We start from the raw sequence: 27,052 nt of genomic DNA on the forward strand, positions 1-27,052 counted from the left end.
TTTTTGTGAATATAATTTTATTGATTGAAATAAAAACAAGCAAGTTCTAATTCCAGTGATGGTACATATGTGATGACAATGACAAAATCCGAGCTGAATACAGTGAGAATAAAAAAAAAACATCCTGTGTGTTGCAAATCTCTCCAAATAAATATTAGTCTACCAGTTTTATGTATAAAAACTCATTCTGCTCCGACGTTTGACACTGATAGAAATAAACCTTCCCTTTCCAAAGCAAACAGTCCATTCCAGTTCAGTTCAGCCTCCTTATTTCTAAGAGCACAGTTGTAATTAAAGCTTTGACGCGAGGAAACGTACCGAGATCTTTGTATAAAAATAAATATACAATTTGAATACAATATCACAGTTGTTGGTTAGTTGAGTTAGTTGATTTGAGTTAATGCTCTGACATTCTAGCTGTCATCCTGCTGAATATTATCAGACAGATGTTGCATTTTCAGTTTTTTATGTGGTTTAAATCACATTTAATTATTTTGAGCTGATCGCAGGATGAACTTGTTTCACTCCCAGTAAAACAACTTAACCTCTCACTTACAACTATTCTATGAAATATAGAACAAATGGGAATATTTGAAGGTGATTTTCTAAACAACGATACAAAATGCATCCCTTAATAACACAAGCAGGCAGATACTCTTCATGTTCTGTCGTCCTGCACCAGTTTCATCGAAGCGGTTTGTTTATATACAAATTAGATTACAACACAGATTTTCCTGCTTCCTCTCTAATTATTGAGGCCTCATAACGAAAACACAACACATCATAGTTTGAGGTGATTATACATTAATGCTCGTGTATAATTACATTCCATTTCTGCCAATTATTCTGATCTAATTCTACATGCTGGACTTTTAAAGTACTGGTATTTACATTGGATTAGTAATAAAGCTTTCTGTCTCGTGACAACTTGACCATCGATTTTTTAATCTGAGTAATTCAGTTAGTGGACGCGTTTTTTTATTGTGTTTGCTCGCTTGTAACTCAGTTTATACATGTGATTTGTTTAATTGTATAATTTTGTTTCCACTAACTTTTACAACACTTGATGAGATGATAACAAGCTGAGAACTTTTTACTGTACATTTGTATTTTACATGATGTTTATGCTGTTTCATCCCAAATACTGATACACAACATTTTTATTTAGTCTCAACACTCAGTCAACTATAGTTTCCTTTATTTCCATTACTTGTGGTGCAGTTTGTTTTTATTCTTTCCATTTTTGCTTCTCTGTGTTTTCTCTGTGTTACACAAATTGCTCTTCACCACATCTTGTAATTTAAATCATTTTCTGTGTGCCACGTGATTTATTCTAGGTGATGCTGTTTTACGACTTCCCTCATGAACTAGCCTGGAATTGACACATCTACTGAAAAGCAAGCCAGATTTTAGTTTGCTCTAAATGCCTTTCTTTAATTTGTGGAGGGTTTCAGTTTGTAATGACACTCTGACTTTACAGTTTGTGCATCATCCAGATGATGCAGCGTGTGTGCGTTGAGCGGTGCAGCTGTGTCGGCCTCTCTGGTGACCTAACGAGCAGGGGACTCTGGACCGGGAGTCTCAGGGAGCGCTGGTGGTTTGAAAGTCGTACAAGTATACGACAGTGAGTGACGGAGAGGAGGCTGGTTCTGTTCCATGACCGCAGCCGACACCATCGAACACTCGTACCCTCTGTTGTGTTGGGACATTGTTCCCGACTCCTCAGAAAGGGGAATGTCACCTGAGTAAAAAACATCAGAATTTAGAATAATGTTGTCTAATAAGATGAACGCCTGGGTGTTTGTGTCGGCTGCTGGTACCTGCGTCTGAGGAGCAGGATGGACAGACGGCTCTCCGGGGACACGCCACGGCCGGGACGACCAATCCTTCCACGCCGTTTTCTACCATCATGTAGAACTGCAGAGTCACACAGTGAGTCATCGACATGTTCGCCAGACTCTCTGAACATTTCTACAACTATAGCTCCTTCACACATCTTGTGATGGTGCCTTCAACAAAACCCTGCTGGCTGGAGTCCTGATAATTAGAGCTGTGGTTAATGAATCGTCGATTAATTGATTAGTTGATCAAACATGAATTGCCTTTACACATTTGCTGGTACTTTAATCCTTTCATCTGAGGATTTGTTGCTTTTCTTTGTCATTTATGACGGTAATTGAAGCGTCTTTTGATTTTGAACCATTAGCAATTAGCAATCTGTAAACCTCACTGGGAAATTTTGATGATTATCTTTCAAAATGTTTTGATTGTGGAAACAATAATGATAGTAAATGACAATGTTGGCCTATTGCTCTTAAAAAATGACATGGTTAGTCATTAATTATGCTGATTTTGTCTTGATTTGAATAGAAGTTGATGAGTATATTATGTAATCACCCCAAGCATTCAGAACTAAGTCTCTACTGAATCATTCACATTCATCACTGCTTCACTGTATGAAGCTGTGTTGATAACAGCTCTTACCCGCGGCACGCTCGCAGTCGTGGACTCTGACATGCTCTCATCCGTCACGCTGGTCTCGCTCACATTATCCACCGACGGCTGTTTGTGGAAGAATTTCCTGGTTCTGCGCGGAAGACAGTAAAAGCACACATGCATTAAATCCCAAGTGTCCTCAAAGTCACTCAGCACATAAATTAACATGTAAATAATCACACAGTCACATTTATACGGTTATCAGGTCACAAGAGGTGATGCAGGAAAGTGATGGACTCAAATTTAAGGCGGTGAAATTAGCTGAAAATTCCCCACTACATGCATTTTTTGTGGATTATTTTGCATGTTTGTGCCTAAAAAGAAAGTGTGTTTTTTAGCCCAAATTGCTGTCAGATGTATGATATGACATGTGTGTGTGTGTGTGTGTGTTGCAGAGGAGACCGAACCACCAAACTCAAAAACTGCATAAGTGCACTTGCAGTCGAGTGCAGAAGGCAATTTGAGACAGAGCTATTGGCGGCCATGTAGCGTTTCCACCGGGGTCATACCTCAGCGGCTCCATTTTGTAGCTGAGAAATGACCTATTTTTATGTGTAATTGCTGTAGAACAAGCTAAACCAAGCATGTAATTGAAAGCGTGCCGCTTCCACAGGGGAACCCGGAGTGCAAACGTTAGGATGTGGTAGGTGGAGGGGAGGGTTGTGCTTTGGGAGTCAAAAGAGTGGAGGATGCCAACAGCCTTGTCCATAAGCCAGCGAAACAACCGTAAAACAAATCAGCTACTTAGAGACAGCTCAGGTGGAAATAAAAGGGAGGAGGGGTCGCAGCGTGTAGTTTACGTATGCTCCCCTCTCGGCTAACCGGGGTTGCATGCTGCCATTCGTTCCACATGTGATCTGCTCCCCGACCTCCGGCTGTCACGCTGAGACACCTGCATTACACGGCTCATGCCACCCTGGGTTTGATAGACACCTCTAAACGCTGCCGGCTCATCCACTGCTGGAGCTGCTCCTCTCTGGCCTGATGCCCCCAGTGTCCAGAAGACTGAACACAATACTGCTTATATTATACGTCATTATTGCAAAGTGCAAACACCAGCACGCATGTTGATGTACGTGCAGACATACATACAGAACTTTACTCAGATTATTTTAAGTATTTGTTTGATGTCAGGGTGGTAAAGCTTATGAAACCTAAGAACTAAGATTTACTTCAATCACTTCCTCTTTTCATTTACTCTCAGTTTTGTTTGAATCTGGCCTTTATTTTCCACTCTCACCCGTAGCAGTAGGTGACGCATGCAGCGACGGAGAGCAGGGAGACGAGGAGCACCATGCAGGCCGCGATGACCACGTTTCTCCTCTTCTCCTCCTCGGCCTGCTGAAGCTGCCACCACTCCAGGTCACTGAACTGACAGCGCTCGCCCATGTAGCCCGATACACAACTGCAACAGGCACAACAAAGGCACCAAGTTAGACATGATATTTCCTGAGAGACAAGATATTTAGTGCAGCCAGGTGCGTGTGTGTGTGTGTGTGTGTGTGTGTGTGTGCAGGTCATTTCTTTCTCCTTTTCCTATTTTGCAGACATGCATGCATCATTTTGCAGTTCATGATCAGATTCTATTATTTAGCAAGTATCATCATACCTTCATCATAGATTTTAGCTTGTTGGTCACATGCACATAATACATTAAATATGAATATAACAACATTTAAAAAAAGAATATCTCTTTTCAAAACATTAAGGCCACAGTTTCTGTCTGGACATCCTAAAATGCTGCTGCACACAAACTTGACTTCTATATCTATTTTGTTTACAGGATGTTTTTAAGATTCATATATGTACAGAAATGAAAAGGTCAAATTCAAAATCCTGTTTGACCGTTTAGTCACTCTGTTTTGAGGTGATGCCTTTTCATCATGGAACAACAGTGACACCTGCTGGCTGTCAGCTGCAGTACTACTGTCAGCTGAGATGAGCAGATACAAGAGAAAGTCACCAGAAGTGCTGCAGCGTTTGCTGCAGGAGGTATTCTATGACTTATAAGCCACACTGGCCTTCTATGATTCAGTTTTATTCCGCAGTGCTGCCTGAAAACATTTAAATATCTTCCTCTTTGCAGTTTGAGTCACGAAAACAGATCATCGCAAAGAATGAGTAGCAGCCTAAACTGCTGCAGTGAACTGTTGAACTTTAAGGTCAGGGGTCACACTGAGGGGTTGTTTACTTGCAAGCATAGGACTCCATCTCAGGGAAGTAGAAGCAGACGCCCTGGTACAGACAGTAGGACTCGTGGGTGGAGGGGCAGCTCTCTGCTGAGGTGCTGTTGTGGCGGCGGGTGGTGATGTCAGCGGGGCTGCTGGTCGTCAGCCACGGCGGTGTGTTCTCCAACTCTTGAGAGGATAAATGACGTAATTTCACACAGCAGGTAAAAACTATTCTAATGAATCATCCTTCACTTTACTTATCTCTCAAGTATTACAATATACATGCAGAATATGTATACAAATAGACTTCTACACATACACTAATTGTTAAAGTCACCGTACTGATGGAAACGGTATTTGCAGAGAATAATCAGGACGCACCTCTACATGTCTTGCCGTTGCCGTGGTAACCGGGCCGGCACCTGCAGAGATACTTTCCCAACGTGTTCTGACATTCTGCGTTTTTGTCACATTCGTGTGTTCCCTGTTTACACTCGTCAACGTCTGAAACAGATGGAGGAGGACGTTTTTTTAGAGCACTGAGAGATTTTAGATTAGCAGCTCATCTGGATGAATGTTTTCTTCGGCGTTACAGTTAAAAGGGAACAATGATGGACAGTTTCTTTTACAACCACGCCCACACTTTCACACCACTGACTGCTGATGTACACAAACTTCGCAAACACCCAAACTTGTCTGCAGAGGACATGATGATAGAAATAATTGGAACTGGAGTTTAATATTTAAACTCTCCTTCTAGCTGTTTGGGCTCCGGCTCCTGTCATTAATGTTTATCACAAATAATATTATCGTAACCTCCAGAGCAGCTCCGCCTCTGTGAAGAGTTTTTACATCTTACACTGGAGGCCGCTCCGTCCCCAGTGCTGTCACCTATACCAACATGTTCAATTTAAACCTCTGCTACAGAAGGTGAGATCAAAGTGTCTCTGCATCAAATGTAATCCTATAAGCTTCCTGCAGGATATGTTACTTCATCACATACACAGTTATAGTGCAGAGACAGAAATACTCACCCACACACAGCCGTCCATCACCTGTGAAACCCTCCAGACACAGACAGGTGGGGCTGCCGGCGTCCACCAGGCACTGTGCGTTCACACCGCAGGGATGAGAGTAACACTCATTCTGGTCTGACGGAGAAGGGAACACGTGGAATTATAACATATTGTTAGAGTAATGAATGAAACCACCAGTGATCTGTTCATGATTAATGAGGCTGTGTCACCTGAAACCATCTTATCTGTGATGAGAGTCTGCTGACTGCCTAAACCAGCCTCTGCTTCATCAGCAGACAGCCCGGGCGTTGTGCTCTCGTCGCTGAATGTTTTGCTCTTGATAGACGTTAAATCGGCGGATTCACTGTCTCCAGATTCTACACAATGAAGTCATATAGTCGTATAGTCAACACGAGCATTTGCAGTTTCATGTCACTCTTTATACAGAAGTGTAAATGAGAATTCTGGAAGTCCTATTTTTACATATTCTGGTGTCTTAATGACTAATAGGGAGGTACAGAAAGTTTGGAAGGATTAGTTTGCATCCAAACTAACGTGTTGCTTGAGTCAGCTGTAGATGAGCAGCTCTGTGGTCTGAAAGGTAAAATGACTGTTTTTGTCAATGGAGTCTGGTTGCTGCTTTGAAGAGAGTGACACAACAGCCGTCTCCGGTTAAACAAAAATAATCTTTCTTTCTTTCGTGGCTGCCAGCTGAAGCAATCTACTGAACTAGACATAGCGTTTAGTTATTGAGACATAAAATATGTAAAAAAAAAATATTAGCCTAGGTTTAAAAATACTATAATTTCCTGTTTATTCAGAGAGCTTAAAATAAATCACCTGCTGTTCCATTTGAGGCCTCGGAGCAGCTTTTACCATCAGCTGACAGGATGAAGCGGGACAGACAGGAGCAGTGGGCGGATCCCAGTCTGCTCTCACACACCTGGGCACAACCTCCGTTCAGGTGAAGGCAAACGTCTGCGCCTGGAGATGCAAAATGACGGAATCTCAGTCACACATATTGTTAGGGTGGATTCTTTGACTACAAATAGTACTGACTCATGTGGTAGAAGGATGACGATCAAAAGGGGCAGAATATAATTATCAGTAATAACCGATAATCAATAACAGCCATAATTCTTGTGCCAGACTTGTCTCGTTTCAACCCTCAGTCTCCTGCCGTCTCTCTGTACCTGGTTTAGCGAGGGGATGAACCACCACGATGGATGCTGGTTGGACCATGTTGCCATGGATACGTTGCAGTTTCTTCCCGGTCCGCTTGTGAACGCTCCTCAGCTGCTGGTGCTCCTGATCCGATATCCACAACCGGTCCTCGAATACGGCGAGGTCAAAGGGTCGCCCTGGATGAACGGGAGCAACGGGAAAGACGGCTGGAGTTCATTAAGTGCTTCAAGGTGAGAACTGTTGTTTATTGTCTGTTCATGTTATCATAAGAACGATTGTTTTTAAGGGTTTGTTGAATGACAAATAGATTTTTCTGCAGTTACAAGAGTAGAGTCCATCCTGTTATCAATATATGTGTCACACAAGCCTCACCTACTTGGTTCTCTAACAGGACCCGTCGATCTGAACCATCCAGGGCGGCCGTCTCCACCACGCCCCTCCTCTGGTCGCACCAGAACAGGCGGTCCTCTGTGAAATCGATGGTCAGGCCGCTCGGTGACTCCAGGCTGGTTCTGGCGATGACAGTGCGGTCTTTCCCTTCCAGCGAGGCACTTTCCACAACAGGCTGGGCACCGATATCAGTCCAGAACAACTTCCTCAAATGGTAAAAAGGTAGAGGAGATTTATTAAGCAGAGCGTCCAATGTGATCATCAGAAAATTCAGAGTATTTGAAGTTATTCGTTGGGAAAGTAAGAAGGGAAAATGTTGTAGATGTTAAGATGTTGTAGGTAAGATGGTTATATAATACTGAGAGTTCTTTCAGCCCGGTCAGAGCAGTATTTAGCACTCAGGAAGTCCTGGTTGTAGTTAGCAGCTCCACCTTAGCTTCAGAGCTAATGTTGCTAGACGTAGATTGCTGTATGGTTTTCCAGTTCAAGCTGTGGTCGACAGTTTGTACTTTCAGCACACACCCGCTCTGCTCGGTGAACCCATGGACGTCCAAATACCCCATGACTCATAAAGTGGAGCTGCTTTTGAGACACTTAAGATTCTGTTTGAGGAGATAAATCACCTTCTGTGTGCACGACTGTTTACACGTGTCAAATTAAATCCCTCCAGGTGAGTTGCAGTTAGTTTTTTAGTAAACTCTGAAATTAGTATACCCGCACAGCCGCACTCACTTTGCCAATGGATGAACTGCGATTCCTCTCGGTTTTTCCAGCCCTCTGCTTACAATGGTTTCTCTGTTCAGTCCAGCCAAGGAGCTGCAGTCGACCGTTGACTGGCTGGTGGATCAACACATACAGGAGAGTAAATACGGAAAAACTAAATCCATGTTGGTCCTGATAATGTTTAGCAACCGAGCAGCTGCTCAAATAGACTTTTTAAAATGTCATATACATGTTTCTCTGGATGTGTCTGAGGTTTAATGAAAACAGAAGTGTGCTCTAAAACAGCACCAGTGTATAAACAGTCAAGCGCACAGTTAGAACATCCAGAACTTAACGGAACAATCATTCATGAACAATCAACATCTCCTGTCCACAAACACCACATGCCTTTTATCTGTCCAGTACATCCTGCGGTGGACCCAGTCGATTGCCAGTCCTTCTGGAGAGTCCAAACCATCAGAGACTAGAACGTCTCTGGACCCATCGCTCAGATCAACGCGCTCAATCGTCTTCTGACTTGTGCTGGCAAAGTACAACTTCAAAACACATGCAAACATCGATGAATACATGAATTCAGTGTGAGAAGTAGAAGAGTGGCAGAACAATATATATATATTTATATTGTTTTTCATTAACCACTGTTGAACCCTACATGACTTCACACTACAGTCTGTGTCCACTAGGTGTCACTAGGTGTCTTCAACAAAACCAGGATCTGGTCTCCCTCAAATCAGTGACTCTAGAGACCTCAGATTAGTGGAGTACCTACTCATATTCTACTACAACAGTTTCCCTTGAAATGTCTGAAACAATATGGTTGTAAAAGATAAAAAGGCTTTTCATCTCACGTTGTTCTGGACCGGGTCATAGTCCAATGCTATGATTTTTCCTCTGGGCTCTTCCACGAGAATTTGATCCTCAGAACCATCCGGATTAATCCGTCGCACATCCACTAGATTGGCGACGAGGAGATAAGGTGGAGGTCCTGAAGAGTAAAAAACACATTTTTTATTTGCTTTCAGACTTACTGTTTCTAAATTCAGCATTTTATCTTGTTGTTTTTTCACCTTTATTTAAACTACAGAATGTGTGAAGGATTAACGGGGGGAAAAACTGTCAGATTAGATGGATGGAGAGTGTTTATGTGTGGGCTGATCCGCCTCATCTGACTGCCACAGTGTGACTCACCAGAGGCAATGCAGCGCTTGCCATCTTGGTGGAGCTGGTAGCCAGGAAGACACGCACACTGCCACCTACTAGGTGTGACAGGAGTACAGATCTGACTGCAGCCTCCTCTGTCTGCAGACGAGCAGCCTGCAACAGAAAACACTGTGTGACACATACAGATACGCTTCTGTTACTCACCAACACAACCTTAAACAGCGTGTCGATATATTCCTGCTTTATATATCGTATTAATCCTGTCTTTTGATTATTATTCAGTCATTAAGTTCTGCTAAATATGTCAGAAAGGCAACTTCCTGTCAGCAGAATTGTGATCTGATGATTTTAGATCCTGATTAATCTCGTCTAGAAGCTAATTTTCAAGTGACTTAAAGCGATTGTCTTATTTGAGATCCTCTTACTTGTGCTTCCAAACGTCACCTCATTGACGAGAGTGATGAAGCCAACAAGATAGCTCTTCTTTGGGTGACATATTGTCAACATCTCAATATGAGTGCATGGTTCCCTAACAGAACTGTCTTTAGTGCAACAATCAGCGTCTAGATCAGTTTTCTCTGCAGTGTCAGTAAATAAAAACACACATGGTTCATTTTCACCTCAAATAAGAAAACACAGATACTAAAAATGAATACATAAGAGTTCCACACATAAACAATTGCATACAATTCTGAATATAAGATAGATTTGAGTGTCTTCACTGGATGAGGTGTGTTACGGTGCGTACCTGTGCAGGTGTGTCCCTTCTCCTGCAGTACCGATCCCTCTGGACACACACAGACAGAACCCTCGTCTGTCGTCAGGCATCCATGGCCACACTTTGTGATATTGCCTTCACACGGTACGATCTCTGATTGAGTCAAGAAGACACACATCTTGAAATGCTGTTCAACATTAATGGTACAATAACGATTAAAGAACATCACCTATTAAGAGCCAACATGGAGGTCACAGGTGTGTTACGTGTTGTTTTGGGGCACAGCAGGCAGTAAATTCTAACAAAGCCAGACGGACAACAAGCTTCTTACGCCCTTCTCTGGTAAAATCCCTTCAGGGTTAGGGTTACTGACCCGATCAGAACAGGTGAAAGTGCACTGAAGTGCAGTCAGAGCCCACGCAGTGCTGCGGGTGATGTAATGTTAACTCACAGGAGGATGGTACCTGTTGTTATGGCTGATGTATACAGACGCAGAGCGCGCACATGTGAATCTGATGTGAAATAGTTGCTTTGCCTCTGACTTTTTCCTGGAGGCAGATGGTACAATTATTGCTCTGGCTAGCAAGCGTTATGAACTTTTTATGTTTTTGGGGGATATATAAAAATATTTCACGAACTAGATACCAGCCATGATCATTAAATGAAGAATGAATTATGAACAAATATGTAGGAAAAACACTAAAAAATGATAAAAGAATGAAAGATAACGCTGGAAAAAATAAATTAATACTCTGAATCATTGGATATCCTGCTGTTAAAGAAAAAAAAAGTGTGTTTTTTAAAATTAAATTATGGTAAAATTGTATTATTACAGCCAAAAATCACAAATCACAGTTTGTCTCAGGGATCTTTGCCTGTATCTGTACATCACACTGTTCCTTCTCTCCTGAGCTCTAAGAAACTCTTTATTTATAAACCCAAATATTGTTTAAGCAGCCGACTGTTTCCTCCTGCACGTCATCTCTGTTGTCATCTCTATTGTCTCGCCTGCTGCTTGGCTCCGTGTTTGTTTTCTTCTGGACCTTGGCAAAGGTTGTCTGCTAAACGGCTTAGCGAGACAAAGCTGCTGACCAGATATGTTCCCTATTGCAAATGTCACCTCGTCATTTAATCTTATTGTGTCTGTGTGCCATCCCTGTTCTCCTGGCCTCATAGCTGTTAGATTAGAAGAGAAGGAAGATTAGGATGTGTTCATAATGTGTTGTAATATGTTGTAAAGTTAATCACCGTTTCGACTTGACGATGTCTGGAGAAGCAGACGGCAGTTTCACAATCAAACTATTAATAATTATAAAAAAATAAATAGAAAAATGATATCTCCAAGTCCGTGACAACATATGTTGGTTTTAGCAGTTTGTTTAAGTAAATGAAGTGTTTCTATACGTTCCCTCATGACTGCAGTGCATGTTTGTGCCGTGATATTAGATTGTCTGAGGCATCTGCACACTAAAAGAATCTATTGTCGAGCTTACAGACAACAGACCTGCATGTCAGAGGGGAATGAGCAGACACAGACTGATGTAGAGAAGTTATATCGAATATCCTGATGAGTAAAACCATAAAAATACACACAACAAACCCACAACAACATGTTATCAGTGACCATAATTATCAGAAAACTGTCTGATTATTCAGTAAACAGATCAGTCCTACAGTACGATTCTTATACTTTAATATGATATCTGTGCTTCTATCTACCTCTTACAGATCCTCAGTCTCAGCACTGGACCTTTAGTGACAAAGTGTCAGCGATCTGACCCGAATAACCTGACACACAATTGGCAGCTCGCATGTGTCTGGTCTAGGATGACCCGGCCCTTTTTATTGGCTCTGTCGGGGTCAAAGTCGTGTCTGGGGGACAAATGCCACCTTTCATGGCCCCACAGAAAGAAAATGTTCCCATCTGAAACCAGAACTGCATTCATTACGCCGACCTGAACAAAGTGCAAGTGTTTCCACTTTTTGAATGAAACTTGCATTTTTCTAATTTCTATATCATTTCACTGAACAAGGACTCTGCACAGCTCGTCCTCCAAGCTTCAGAAACACGGACGTTTGAAAGGAGATTGTACCCAGTTCGTTCTATAGTTCTGCTTTACAGTGAGCTGAACTTAATCTCTATATGTGTGTGTGAATGCAGAATCTGTAAGAAAAGGACAAGAGTGTTCTGGTTTCTATTTGTAGTATTGACACACAATCTTTGAGCCCACAGGCTATCCTTAAAGTTTTAGCTTTTTGCATTCTTGCATTTCAAGTTGCTAATTGAACAGTCAACAGTGACTGGTGCTGAGAGTTCTTGGCCAGAATCAAATAGATCCAAACCAGAAGCCACAGAACACTGACTGCTGCCCCCAGAGGCCGAGTCGATACCAGACGACAGCAGAAAGGTTCAGAGATTGTACTCAACATGCGGCTTGACATACAGGACAGAACTGCCAGCTGTAGTCAATAGTTCAGCCAATGTTATTGATGGAGTCAAATGTCTAAATCATTAAAAGCAATAAGTGAAAGTCACCGATCCACAAGATCCACACTTTATCTGTTAATGGTTACACTTGTGTAAACAGGTATTGAATTGAAACTAAGGCTTTTTAGGAAGTTGGATTAAAATGGGACCTGACTTATAAATCTTATCAACATCACAACAGTAACAAATGTGTTTCCAGTGTACCTTGACACGTCTTCCTGTCTGGGAGGAGGGCGTATCCTTCAGGGCAGGTACAGAAATAGGAGCCGGGGATGTTTTCACAGCCGAGAGAGCAGCCGTGGTTCCAGAGCGCACATTCATTCACATCTGTGCCACACGGACACACACAGTGATGTAACCTGCCTCTGTTATTTTAGCACATGCTCTCATTCATCATACTGTTTTCTTATGATTACACAGTTAAGTCTTGATGCACAGCCTCCGTACCTTCACAGTGAGTGCCCTGCCTGCTGAGAGCGAAGCCCTCGCTGCACTGGCAGCTCCCCGGCTCGGCTGGACTGGAGCACACGTCCACACAGTTTCCACTCTGTTCGTCACAACCTGTTGGAAAGGGTTAATGGTGTTTGTATTATTAAAACATTGTGATTTGAATCTAAAATAATGTAGATAAGTGAGTTCAGCTGTTACCTGGAGATGCTGGTTGGGAGTCTGTCATCGGCTGGTTGAGCGGATGTACAACCTTGATCTCAAGTGGAGGTTTAGCCATCGGTTTGACGTTGACGATCTTCAGCTCTCCACCACTGTGCTTATTAACCTGTTTTATAACTCGAGATGCAGCATCAGTGTAGAACAAGTGCTCCAGGAAAACTGACATCCCCAGAGACTGAGACCTGAACAAACCGGACAGACACAAGTGGTTTATCCCAGTTTACAGCAACATGACTAACAAATCCAAAAGGATAAAGAAGTAACTGGAGGACAAGGACAAACTCACCGAAGTGGCTGATCTATGATGTGCAGGACGTTCCCGTTGTAATCACAAGAGGCGATGGCACTTTCTCCATGCAGACCGAACTGAACCCAGAACAGCCTTTTCTCCCCACGGTCGATGGACAGCGCCTTTAGCTGTTCAGAGATTTTAACAAGTGTTGTTTTCCTCTGACCTGTCGCATCAGACCGCTGAATGCTCGGAGTCGTTCCAGCAGACAGCCAAAAAAGAAACCTGCAAAATATGAGATTTATCATTGAGAAAAAGAGCCTGTGCAGTTAAATCTATGATTTCTTTTTTTAGAGTTAAGTTATTTGCTGGATTTATGTGTTTGTCAGTAACAAAACATTGCAAAATGAATTGGATGCTTCTGTTTATCTGTCGTATTAGATAAATTGACAGACACCCCGCAGACATTATTTACTGCTGCATTATCGTCTGGACCAAAATGTAGTAAATCTCTGAGCAGTCGGTGGTTTGTGAGCGTCACTGTGTCATTTTGCACCTCTGTGTCTGCCTCGCTTGATGGAGGGAGATGAAACATTTATAGTAACACACAAACAGAATACCAGTAATCTGCACAGTGTGAGGGGCTGTATGAGAAGCATCAGCTCTGCTCAGTCGTAGCTTTTCATTTGATAGACGTGATATTATTTTACACTTTGCATAATCTTGTAAATCATGTAAAAAGAGGCCAACAACACATGATATGTTACCTGCTGGTCGGGTCAACAGTTATACAGCTTGGCTCGGTCAAGTGTCTTAAAAGAGTCCTTTCATTTTTTCCGTTTATATCCATTCTCTTGATTTTTCCCTTTTCGCCACTCGTCCAGTAAACACTGTTCCAAATCCAGTCGACCGCCAGGCCCGAGATGTGTTTGTCAGACGAGAACAGTTTCTGGAACACAAACGTTTTATTGATCAAACCTCAGAGCAATGCATTATGGTCAAGAAATATACACTCAACATTTGTGTTTTGGTATTTACGTATCAGGAAGTGTCTCTACAGGTTCCTGGAGTTCTGTAGAGTCGTTACATAATCACCTGTCTGTGCGCTCCTCTCACTGAGGCTTTGTAGATGACCCCGCTGTGTTTGTCGGCCCAGTAAACTCTCTCTTCTCTGAAATGAAAGTCGAGCAGGATGGAACTTCCCACCCCGGCCACGAGCCTCCTCTGGTTCTTCCCGTCAAGATCCATCCGATGAATGGCTTTACCATGGCCGAATATCATGAAGGGCTGTGAGACTGAACAAAAAGAAGGAAGACTTCACGTGTCTTTCATGAATCTTATGAATTCCTTTGTTAGAACACACAGCACAGATCGTTACAGAGACAATATCTGATGACGAGGATACCTTATTTCCTTTTTGCATTATTTGCTCATATTATCCGATTAAAGATATTCCATTAACATCTTAAAGAGAAGCACCGTATCCTCCCAGCTGAGAAGCTGAAATCAGAGAATATTTGCTTGAAAAATAACTAAAGTGGTTTATCTATTACTAAAATAGTTACTGATTAAATGATCTCTGGCAGGATTTAACATTTTATTAGCTGCTTCCTTCCTCTTTGTGACACGCTGCAGTTGTCATTAGTCAAATTCTCTGATTAATCTCTATTCTTGTCTGTAACGGGGGGAAGTTCAAGGACGACCCAGCTGCCTCTGGATGAAACATCGTCCCTTAGCAACAAATAGCTCTTCTATCCTGTGACTCTAACAATACTCTGTAATGAATGATGTTAAACGCTGAAGCACTCAGCTTCCATCTGTAAATGGAACAAGTAAATGTCCACCGTTGGAAACACTGAATCATTTTCATCATACGGAGATGTAACTCAGTCAGGAGCCCGTTAAACAAACGTGGCCGTTAAGTGAAAACAAATGTGTTGGCTGTCTGGATGCTATTGATAGAAGGCGCTCTGGTCTATCATGGTAATGACACCGTCATGTGCAGCCATGGGTACCACTCTTAACTCTGTGGAATGAAGAAAACAATGAGCACCACCAGACAAACAACATAATGAAATGTATGCTTCCCTCGATGGCCACTGGTGCCACAGTTGCCAGGAGGCATCAAGATGAATCATTAATGGACGAGTTCACTCGGTGGTCAACGTGATTCTTGGCTCACTTAATTGGACGTTATCGGGAAAACTGGTCATTTCAATCCAACCGCTACAATTTCACAAACACAAAAAGGAAATCAGCGGTGTGTTTTCAATCTGCCGGCAAAGTGACACAAAAAGTGGTGCTCCCAGTGCACAACACGATCAATACCAACATTGATTTCCTAATTTACATTGTGGTAGATTTTGTTTGGGGGGAGTGTTTGTCTTTTGGAGGACATTTCATTAGGTTATCCAATAATGCTCATCAGAAACAGCCCCCTGTTGGAATATCTGAGCTCAATAAGAAACATTATATATCGACAGAAAGTGTTTAACAAAGTGACAAAGCGTGAGACAAAATGTTCACAGCAAGTGAGCATAAATACTTCACTAACACCTTCTGGTGTGTGTGGCTGCAGTAAGTTTTTGTTAGAAGTTGCTGCACATGATCAGGTTCTGTTGGACTGCTTCGTGGCAGTTTTGGATTTACAGAATCAAGAATTGAATTATTTGAAATTGCAAAAACGCAGCTGGCAGTCTTGGCTGTACAGTATTTTCTACTGAGTTCCCAGAAAACGTACCCACACAGGTGATGTTCCTCCCGACTCTGGAGAGGCGTTCATCCCAACATGCTGTGCTGAGGGCCAAGGCTCCAGAGCTTTGCACCATGAAATAGATGAGCGCTGCTGTGATCGTTGCAGCCAACATAATCCTGCGCTCCGTCCCGTCTTCAGTTTTTCTCAGGCATTCCCTCTGTTGGCACTGGCACGCAAGAATTCCCCAAAATTAAGCGACATTTGCTCGAGCACTTCTGGCATCCTCGTCCAAGTCCGTGGATCTTTACACAGCAGGAGACATCAACGTAAGGAGAGATGTACCCCGGTGAAAAGATGGAGTACCCGGAGTGAAGAGGGTAATCCTGCCAGTGCAGTGTTCAACCCAAAAAAAAAAACAACAAAAAACTGTGTGGGATCTCGCTCACTCCCCACTTCGGCCCCCAGGCTGCCAGTCTGTTTTGGAAGCAAAGATTGAAATTCCTGACACCCCCGTGGTAAATTTTGCACATGCTAGTCCAGCATTGGAGCAAGACCTTCTTTAAGCTGCAGTCAGTGTCTCAAGCAGAATGTGGAATATGCAAGAAATGAGGCTGGGCTAAAGAAAGGTCCCACATAACAACAATATGTTAGCGTCACTCCACCCCCTGACCCGTGTCCCTTCTGACATGGGCCTTCTGTTTGTGTTCGAGACAGAGTTTTTGTGTTCGAGACCGAGAGACACTTGGAGGATGACCATCGCATTTATCAAGCTATCAGACTGAACACAGCCCAAGAATATTTACTTTTTCATCAATTGTGGAAAGAAATTGACCTTTGGGAACTAATTTTCAGACTATAACACCATTTATAAATGACTTACACTTACAGTACCATTGCAATTACACACACAATAGACAGTCTGTCTTGTGTCATGTGTGTGAGTGAGGAGTCAGTGTGTCAGACCGTCTCCTGCTGAAGTTCATCTGACTTCCGGGGGAATCGGTGGAATGAGTAACTTATAGAGAATGGAGGAGGAGTGAAGCAGATTATCTCCTAATTTGTTTGTCCTCTTTTTGCCCGGGAGAACAACTCACAGACTCCACCAGCCAAAACCTCTATTCATACTCTCCATGACTGGGATATTGTGAGCAACAACGTCACCGGTAACCTTGTAGAGGAGCAGCAGAAGATTTACTGACTTGTCTCCAGGCTAATGTCAGCGGTCTGAAGGGCGAGAACCTTTTCCCACGGTCTCACCCCCGGCTGATGCAAATGAAAATGTTAATGTTCACGTTTTTCTTCGCTTGACTCTTGTGCTGAATAACAATCACATGCAGGTTTAAGTCATCAGAAAAGTATCTGGGACATAAAATAGCTGCTGCTACATTACAACATATAGTGTTGTTTTACTGTGATCTACGTCATTTAAATGTCTGGATTGCTGCAGCTGTCTTGTGCTTGACCTCTGAATAAAAGGCTGATGAAGTCCGAAGCAAATTTCACTCATTTATCTCTTAATTTACAGAATGGTAGAGCAGCCACACCAGTCTCTGAGCCACGTCTTTTTATAGCCCTGTTATATATTCTGTCACTACTTGCATGCGGCCAATTTTCCACTGGACTGCTACAATGGCACCAGGTCCGCGTGCCGCGTGGTGCCAGAGGATTTGTGATGCAACTGTAAAGCCTCTCGAGCTGTGAAGTATCTCGCCTCCAGTTGGCCTGTCTTGCTTTTATTGACCCAGTGGTGGTGGTAACTGTGTATTGATCACAGGAGAAATCTGTTGTGTCTGCCTTTTATCAGTCTGTTCAGTGATCTATACTTCCACCTGTCTCTCGTCTCCCTCTCTCTTTCCTGCTGGCTCTCATGCTTCTGAGATCTACTTAGTATCATCTGTCTGTCCGTCCATAAACTCAACACCTCCCAGTCATTAGCAGTCCGGCCCATCCCTGTCCACCTTCCAATCATTCTGTTTATTAAGACTGCTTGGCTGTTGCCATGATAACAGCACAGCTGGCATTAGAGATTACCTTGTGCTGCAGGCTCACAGAGCTGGTGGCACAGAGGTATCCATGGGAACAGTTTTCCAAGTCCAGCCGTCGTCTTATCAGGATTTACGGCAGCGCTTGTTCAGATGTTCAGAGAGCGTGACAACTGTGACCCATTGATTTTCAGGATGAACACGTCTGCTCTTGTTTATAACCGATTGAGCACATGTGATATGTCTCCGTAGCTTTCTATGTCTACTTCTATTCGTAAATGTCATTAATCATATTTTTATCTGTGGAAACCTCTTTATATTGCTTCTACTTTATGTATTCTGTTCACTTCACAGCAGATATCATGAGGTTTCTGCCCTGTACTGAGGGTGTAGAGTACCATGAGCACTGTAACAGTTCAGTTTTAGTTTCATCTGGTGAAGCCGAGAAGGAGCGCTCAACCTGCTGCTGATGAAGAATGAATAGAGATGATTGGAGAAGCTAAAATGGCAACCAAATTAAGAATAAAAGATATCAACAATGTTCATATAGAACATGCAGTGTTGGGGAGACTTAAACTACATTTAGTTGAACTACACAGCTTAACTACAATCTGCTGTAACTTGCTGGTAGTTAAACTACATTCTTATTTTGTGCTCCGTCAAGTATTTCAACTACTATTTGGGTCATTTCTTGTAGTTTAACTACTCAATTTACAAACTACAATTTTGGCCAATAACATGAAATAATTTTTTTATGAAAAAACACCTGTATAATATACATTTTATTTCATTTTTCTTTGATGACAAGTGGATGAGGTGGAAGCCTTTGTGAAGTCACCAGATGAGTCCCCACAAAATGATTTCAAATCTCTACCCAACATGTCCAAAGTGTTAGTGAAGTTCAACACTGGTGTCCCAGCCAGTGCAGCATGTGAGCAGCTTTTTAGTGTTGGTGAAGATGTTTTAGTGCCAAACAGAACTCGCTGTCTGATAAAAACTTTGAAATGTGTCGTGTCAACAGGCGATTCTGCCCTGACATCTAACCTCTGAAGCTCCTGTGATGTTGACCAAACATGTCAGCTTTTGTTCTTTCTTTAAATTTTTTGTAGGCTATTATATTTTGTTTCACATACACCACATGTTGATTTATTTAACGCTGATATAAATGAGTATAATGAATATAAGTAGTTGCTAAAGCTAATTTTTTAAGAGGTTGTTTTACAAACTACATTTCTCCAGGGGTAGAAATGTAGTTTGTTCAAACTGCTGCTAGGCTGAACTACATGTAGTTTTACAAGCTACACTTGCAAAGTAGCTTCCCCAACACTGATAACATATAATGCCAGGGAGGAAGATGCTGTTTCTGGTTGTGGCTTATGACATAGACATTTACCTTTTTGATTTGAACCCAAAGAAAAAAGTTTGTATTCTGACCCCCAGGTTGAGAGCCAATGACTGAAAACTGGTATTCTTTGAAATATGTAAAATGTATGCAGTTTGGTGGTATAAGAAGATATCTGTTAAATAATTAGAAATAAACACTTATGCAAGGACATTTACTCATCTGTAAATCTCACATATATTGGCAACATTTTCTCTAAATGTGGAATTTTGTATTTGACTCTCCTATCAGGCCTGTGTTCGTCTGTCTACTCAGACACAATGGTACAAGAGTACACAACACACAAATAGAATTCAACAATTGTTCAGTTTATTACAAACAAATGTACAACTCCACTTATAGACAAATATACACAAAGTCATAGAAACAGGCAATATTTATCAGACAACCCCCATATTCTATCAAACACACTGACAGTACTTTCTGGTCCGTTAAGGCAACAATCAGCTTGTTGCTAAGAGCAACAATGATGTTGTAAATGTGAGGGGAAGTGGATAATGGGTCTTCTTTGACACCACGTATTTATGTGTGACACTTAAACTTTGGCATTCGATATAACATAAAACACCACTCACAGGTGACCCTTTGTATGGTTCTATTGATACGTTATATAAGTCCAACAAAGGTGCTGTGCTGCCGTGGCAACCATTCAAACTTCTTTATCAAAGATAAGGCTCCGAAACAAATAAGGACATGAAGGAAATATCAGTCACTGACTGCTCTGATTGGTGTCTTATCAAAACGTATTTGAACACCCCAGTAACCTTAAGGGAATGTTGTTTTTTAATGTCAACTACACTTTTCTTTATCATTATATAAATCTTTATAAATTAATACTTAATGAAAAAGGCAGAATACAAATCGCAACCATTCAAAACAGCATCCCGTTTCTTTTCAGCCCCAATGATGGGAAAAAAAATCTAAAATGAATGTTTATAAAGATTTATGAATGATTTCATAGTTAATAGTTAATCAGTTTAATAAAAGGCATATAAAGGGTATTTCATATGGTGTGTTTGCATGGCGTTTGGGCATAGGCCATGGAATCCTGTGGTCAGCAGAGCCACTCAGACCGGGAGCTGTCGCTCTTATAGGTCATCTGGGAGTCGATGCTCGACCTGGAGCACAGCAGCATTCGCTCGGAGTCGTTGGTCGGTCTGCGTGCCCAGAGCTCTGTTGGATGGGTGTTCAAAGCCCTCTGTTTCATTGAAATGGTCTCAAACTTCACATAGCTCTCTTTTTCAAGCTCCTCTTCGTCCAAACCTGGGCTGTGACCTTTGCAGTACAGAGCGAGAATCTTGTAGAGCAACAGTGCAATGAGAGGCAAAACCAGAGCACAGGCAATGCCACTAATGATGACAAACAGCTGGTTCTGCCCACCGTCCTCCACATTGTCCAGTGTGTAGAAGTCAACACACGGATCTTTCCCAGCAGCACTGCCTTTGGCTACGAGGCACACTGAGTACCTCATTCCAGATGAAAGGCCCTCCAGGAGCACTTTCCCACTGCCAGCATTCGTCTCCAGCGTCCTTTTGATGTCCTCCTCACCATAAGGTGAGTACACCACTGTGAGCGGGGCATCATTAGGTAACCCCTCCTTTTTCCAAAGCAAAACCGCAGTGTCCACTGTTTCTTCTACAATCTTAAGGTCTTTGACAGACTTCGAGGCATCACTTTTCTTGCTCTTTTCATCCGCTGCAAGCTTTCTTCCATTTCCTCCCTGCTGGCCTTTCCCTTGTTTGGGTGGGCCTTTCTGTACATTAGTGCTGGGGCTGGTTTGCGGTCTTTTAGGGACAGCAGATAGAGTTGATGTTCTAGGGGGAGCTGTCGGAGCGATAGTAGGTGAGTTGGGAGTTCCCGTTGGGGGAGCAGGTGTTGTGTCTTGGCTGGTTGGTCCAGTTACGATGGTAGGGCTCAGAGGAGGGATTGTGGTACTGATGGAACCAGCAATTGAGACAGAAATGGTTGCCTCTGCGCCACCAGCCACATTCTTCGCTTTGCAACTGTAGTTCCCGGCATCTTTGTATAATATTCCATGCAAGCTCATGATGGACCATCTGATGCCGTCCCCAGGTGACTCCTGGACTGCAGAGTGGAACAAGAACATGAACGTCAACATGGATAAAGTCTGAGCAAGTCTTTTAAATAGAATATGACCTTGTGGCACTAGCACATGACAATCTACACACATATACATTTGAATTTTGCTTTCTACAGCTGATTATACTTTCAGAGCCTCCATGTCATACCTGTGTTGTTGATTGGAGAGCCATCTGTCTTTGCCCAGACGAGAGTCGGTGTTGGCAGCCCTGTGGCGTCACACCGCAGCAGAACATTACTGCCCAGAGAAGACGTGATCTTGGTCGCCGAAGTCATGACTGTCGGTTTTACACAGTTGTCAAGTTCAGCTTGCTGAAAGAGCACACCCGCCAGGTTCTCAGGTCCGCTGCAGGTCAGGAATAGGTCCATCAAAACCACTGGTGTGTCGGCCATTTTGGAAAGCTCAATCAGCTTGGAGATTTTACAGTCACAGAACCAGGGATTGTCTTGGACGCCTGAAGACGAAAAGATGGGATACATTAAGGTCATTGATTGATTGATAGTTTCATACCATTATCTACTTATAGATAGCAGTAATGTTACAGTGAAGTGGCAAGACAAATGACTGACTGACATTTAGTTCTAGCAGGACTTTCAAACTGTCACAATGATTATAGTGCCATGAAATGGTTTTAGGAGTAAACCTTATTAAGAAATCAATCACAGTAGCTAGGGCTGCTTTGTACACATCATCAGAGTTATTCGTATTTGTCAACCGACTTTGAATTTAGCTCTCTGCTTTCTCACCATTTCAGGCATAATCACAACGATATTCACAGGCTGTGTCAGTGAACCCCTATCATGTGTCCTCTTTACAGACTGTAAACACCTGCTGCACACAATAGGTAAGAACATGTACTGGTGAGTAATAAGCCCTTTAACCAGATTAGTTTGTCTTAACAGCTGCAAAGCACCTAAGCTGCCACTGGCCTTCCTGTAGTTCGTGTCCACACACTGTTTAGATGAGCCGTTCTGTTAGCATCGATGGATCGCTGGACAATATTCATCAATATATTTATATTATTTATCAAAAGGAAGCAGTTGTATGTTTTAACGCAGTTTCTTTCTTTTTTTACAAACTGAGAAAATGAGATAAGATTATTGTTTGTGATTTAAAATACCTTCACTTTTAATTTAGTTATGATGGTTGTCAGTTAATTAAAAACAGTGTGGGTGAGACTTCCTCTCATAATACCAACAGGAAACGGTTTAAGGCTGCAGGAGCTGTGGTCTGAGTGTGGACTGTTTTTCCTACCGCCTAATCCTTTTTCTCCTTCAGGTGCACACAGACATGGATAAGCTAGCTTATATAGCCTATTAACAAGATCCCTCCCACTGTCCCTGCAACACAGACACGGTGAATAAACTTCCCTTCTCATATATACTCGGATGGAAAATGACACATTGTCTGGAAGTCAAAATGCACCCAATAATCAGAACAGGACAGAAGATACTAAGATATTGATTAAAATGCGAGACATAGTTTAAATGCAATGGAGTGTCTAAGTGTAAGACCCTGACGTGACTGAGGTTTTTAGTGCTCGCACACATGTAACAGTGGCAGACGTCACTCTTTCCAACCCACTCTGCCCCGCTTTAAAACAAAAACTCACAATTCCAATCTGCATGTGCGCTACCTGCCCCTCCCTACCTGTCTGTTAGCAACGAAGGGCAGTGCTACAAGCAGGAGGACACTGGTCCAAGATGTTTCCGTGATAAATGTACTGAGCACTTACAAGAGTATTTGATTCTTAAGGAAGCTATTATTTGTGGGTGTTGTTGCAGTCCCTAATCAATGACTTTTATGAGAATCCAAACATTTATACTGACATGTCCGCTCATAATTGCTGAAGCTGTGGAACACTACTCTGTCTATAAAACCACCCACCGAACTGTAGAAACCCTGTAACATTTATTTAGGACTCTTCCTGTTTTGAGCAGCAGCTGTCATTCAAGTTTCCAGAAGGCAGTAAATCCACCTCAGTTGAATTAGCACGCATTTTGTTTAGGAATGAACAGAAAGTTCATGTTCAGAATTCAAGCTTTGACAGTAGTTCAATGGACAAATGTCCTACTCTGGCTAAAGTGAATTAAAAGCACATTCAAATACAGTCAGTCCAAAATGGAGTGAAACTAGTTGTCTATATTAAAACACATCCAAAGCAGCGTGCAGCCAACGCACCGGGTTTCTGATGGCGGGGAATAACTGGAGGAACCCCACACATAAAGGCACCAGGATCCGGACTCAGAACCTTCTAACTGTGAGGCGACCCTGTATAGTTTATATATTCTATTGTTCTATATATGATAAATACATATATATATGATAAAGTTGCATGGGTACATTCCCTGCTGAACCGCCGGACACACTGTCTTGGCAGTGTGTTAAATAACCGACTGTTAATTAGCACAATAAATTGATAATGTACATTAAGCGCCATGTTGTCACTACTTACAATAAACCCATCTAAATGTGTCCTGGCAGTTACTTACATGTGAGGTCTGCCTCAACCAGATATCTGGCTAGATTAACCTGTGATGGAAAGAAGTTCCTAAGATAATTACAAATAACCCCAAAAGCGTCCTGCCATGGCCCTGTTATCCTGTAACACCGAGCCACAGACAACCTTTTATTCTTACCTAACACAACTTTCTGGGAAGCATTAGTAGAGATGGGTGCTCCGTTGAAGGGGGGCCAGATATCCATGAGATCAGAGGGTAACGTGGCCAGTTTGTTGCTGGATAGATCCAAGTATGTAATATTGAGGAGGTAGGGTATCGCCTCAGTGGGAACGTTAGTGAGTCTGTTGTTGTGTAGATCCAGTGTCCTCAGCTTTGGCATCTCTTTCAGAGACTCCCAAGGGAATATGGAGATCATATTTCCATCCAGCCTCAGCTCGTGGAGCACTTTGAGGTTGTAGAAACTTCCAGTATCCACAGAGTTTATGGAATTATAAGTAATCCAAAGGTACCGCAGGTCCACCAGGTAGTAAAAAGCTTCTGTTGGAATTCGCCGTATAGCCGTTTTCTCTACACGAAGTTTGACCGTATCCACGGGGACGTTGACGGGTATATCAGGCATGTCCGGATCGTTGCAGAGCACAGATCTGAGAGTAAAACATACATGAGTTAAAGAGTTTCAGTATAACCAATAGTCGGATAAAACTGTTTTACAAAAGGGTCATTAATGGTTGAACCCATTTTTCCAATCGCAGCTGATGTCAGCAAATGAGTATTTTAGATGAATGACCAGTTTACGAGGTATAAATTTGTGTTTATCAGTCCATCAACACTCCTCATTGTGTTGTGGGATGCTTTTTCTGACTGACTGTAGTCCATCGATGGGCTCTTCCCAGATGCCAAGGTCACGGCTAATCACTGTAATCATAAATGGTGAGATAATCGTGTGGATTGACATCTATGACAGGAGGCGGAATATCTGGACCCAAACATAGTCACAGATACTAATCAATGTACACGATAGCCATCAAGTTTAATAGCTTTCAGTAGAAGTCTTTAATTAACATTACATGATTAAAGGAAGGAAATACCCTGATAGCTTTTAGCTTCCAGTGGCTCTGAATGTTTCCTCATGATAATGTTAATATTCCTTTACCAGATTATGCGTCATTCTACCTGTATGATGTCATCTTTAGCAGTCACCTTTTCCCTGTTTTACCACCGACACATCCAGCTGTTCTCTGCTGTCTGACTTGTGAGTAATTGTTCAGATGCAGCTGTTCATCATCGTCTCGCCTTCATGTCACACTCGTCGACATGATGGACTCATTTTGGTGACTGCATTGTCAAAAAGGGGGTCAGCGCTCATAAAAACTGATTCTGCATGTGGCCATCAGGTTTCCCTCAGGGGTAAATGGATTGGCTGCCAGGTTATGTAGATTATGTCCATACAGCTCAGCACAACCTGTACAAATTGTACCATGGTGCATTTGGATATATTTACCTTTAGCTTCACTGTACATGTTCAGACTTTACCGTGCTGAGTTGGTAAGACCTTGATGTCACTTCTGTTAATATGAGTTTATCTTCAAGCGCCTCCTCTAGACTCTCCGTTGACTCAGTACGAGTCCGGCACCATGTGCTCTGAATGTTGGACTGTTTTAAAAAGCTGTGTCACAAACACAGACTGAGCTGAGGTGAATATTTAACAAGATCTCTTTTTATCTTCCATAATGTAAAGAGAAGATGACCTGGTTAGGTCAACCTTTCAACTAAAGATGTTATAAATGCCATGAAATTTAATGGCAGGTGTGTGTGTGTGTGTGTGAATGAGAGCTCCATTAAATACAGTTTACCTGGATCCAGCTCCGTCGACGCGTCCATGGAAGACACAGGTGCACTGGGCTGGACAGAAGGGGTGAGCCATGTTGAGGCAGCAGAGGAATACATGCACGTAGAGAAGTCGATGCATGGTTTCACCGAGAGCACCCACAGTTCTCACATTGAGAAGAGATCAGGGAGAAAAGACATCCGGAATCATTGAGCGCCCGAAGAGTTATTCCTCCAATAAAAACAAATGGAGAATAATGAAAAGAGCTTTCAAAGTCCATAGGAGACAACGGTACGCAGGCTGAGGATCTAATTACAGTACAGGTGACCTGTTAGATTGACTGGGAGGGGGGAGGGGGTGGATTAGTGGAGGATTTCTCTGGTTTGACAGGGTCACGCAAGCTAGGCAGCAGGGCAGGACTCGTCATTTGGACATGTGCTAATCAGCTCATTCTGGTGAGGATTCCCCTCATGTGATCATTGTTAATCCATTCAGTTGCCTTGCTCACCAGTTGCTTTTTCAAATCTAACTCCCAAGCTTTGCTGAAAGTTCACGCTCTCGACTGTGTTGGATGAATTGTTGGAAAAAAAACAAAACTTCACACTATCTAAACAGCTTTCCTGTTTAATACTCGCCACTGTTTGGCTCACTGTTGTCAACCAGTCCCTCCGACTTTCAAGACCTCCCTTTAAATGTATTATTGAGCTGGAGGCCATATGTAAGATGTGTGAGCGAGCTCTGTCTGGCACCGAGGTGCAAAGTGTAATCTTGTATGTGATTTATTACCTGGCTGGGAGGACCGGCGGCTTCGGACAAGGGGCCAAACTCAACATGTCTGCTGCTGACAGCTCCACAGTGCTGCTTCCCTTTCATATCTCTGCACATGTTGGTTTAACACGGGCACACACTGTTTATGTTCCAAGCTAATATGACTGAAGTGTTGTTAGAGTATTTTCCACTTGTAATTTGCGTCCTTAAGATTCAGTGTGAATGTAAACTAAAATGTGTTCAGGTGTTAAAACGTCCTCTATCCTGATGGCACTGACGATGACATAATTCCCATAATTTACATTTTATTGTAAAGTGGTTATATAAACAAAACTTTGGGATTTGACCTCAGTCTTCATTTATGTTCTCAGGTCATCGGCTCAATTTCCATATTCATATTTTAAGTGTGAGTGCCTTTTACTCAAACCGATTTAATCACGAGAAGGTTGACAATTCAATCCTAATTTCTGGCTGCAAATTATTGAATTGGAAGACCGGGAGGAGAGGGAGACATCTAGTGGTGAGAGGTTGTTACTGAATGCATTTCCTTCTGATAAACATATTTTTT

The 27,052-nt window shown here is 42.4% G+C and overlaps 2 protein-coding genes across 3 annotated transcripts; both read right to left on the bottom strand.

Moving 5' to 3' along the window:
- egf (epidermal growth factor) lies at positions 1–16,514 on the bottom strand. The gene is made up of 23 exons (XM_030395546.1): positions 15,987–16,514; positions 14,342–14,541; positions 14,014–14,195; positions 13,304–13,531; positions 12,997–13,199; positions 12,796–12,909; positions 12,553–12,675; positions 9,891–10,013; positions 9,170–9,295; positions 8,830–8,966; positions 8,369–8,517; positions 7,991–8,095; positions 7,241–7,464; positions 6,877–7,044; positions 6,524–6,667; positions 5,914–6,060; positions 5,702–5,818; positions 5,049–5,171; positions 4,688–4,853; positions 3,737–3,901; positions 2,485–2,587; positions 1,821–1,917; positions 1–1,741 (listed from the first exon to the last, which is right to left on the bottom strand). Exons 1-23 carry the CDS (start codon positions 16,111–16,113, stop codon positions 1,551–1,553), a joined length of 3,462 nt encoding a protein of 1,153 aa, XP_030251406.1. The 5' UTR covers positions 16,114–16,514; the 3' UTR covers positions 1–1,550.
- A 3,098-nt stretch (positions 16,515–19,612) lies between these two features.
- Positions 19,613–26,016, bottom strand: lrit3a (info leucine-rich repeat, immunoglobulin-like and transmembrane domains 3a). Of its 2 annotated transcripts, none has more exons than XM_030395724.1 (4): positions 25,742–26,016; positions 24,066–24,532; positions 21,575–21,880; positions 19,613–21,410 (listed from the first exon to the last, which is right to left on the bottom strand). In XM_030395724.1, the coding sequence occupies exons 1-4, from the start codon at positions 25,855–25,857 to the stop codon at positions 20,380–20,382; spliced, it is 1,920 nt and encodes a 639-aa protein (XP_030251584.1). In that variant the 5' UTR covers positions 25,858–26,016; the 3' UTR covers positions 19,613–20,379. The 2 variants fall into 2 exon arrangements, with proteins under 2 accessions (XP_030251584.1, XP_030251585.1); XM_030395725.1 differs by lacking the exon at positions 25,742–26,016 and adding an exon at positions 24,684–24,938.
- Positions 26,017–27,052: the final 1,036 nt, after the last annotated feature.

This window comes from Sparus aurata, chromosome 18 (genome assembly GCF_900880675.1).
Source record: "Sparus aurata chromosome 18, fSpaAur1.1, whole genome shotgun sequence".
NCBI lineage: Eukaryota > Metazoa > Chordata > Actinopteri > Spariformes > Sparidae > Sparus > Sparus aurata.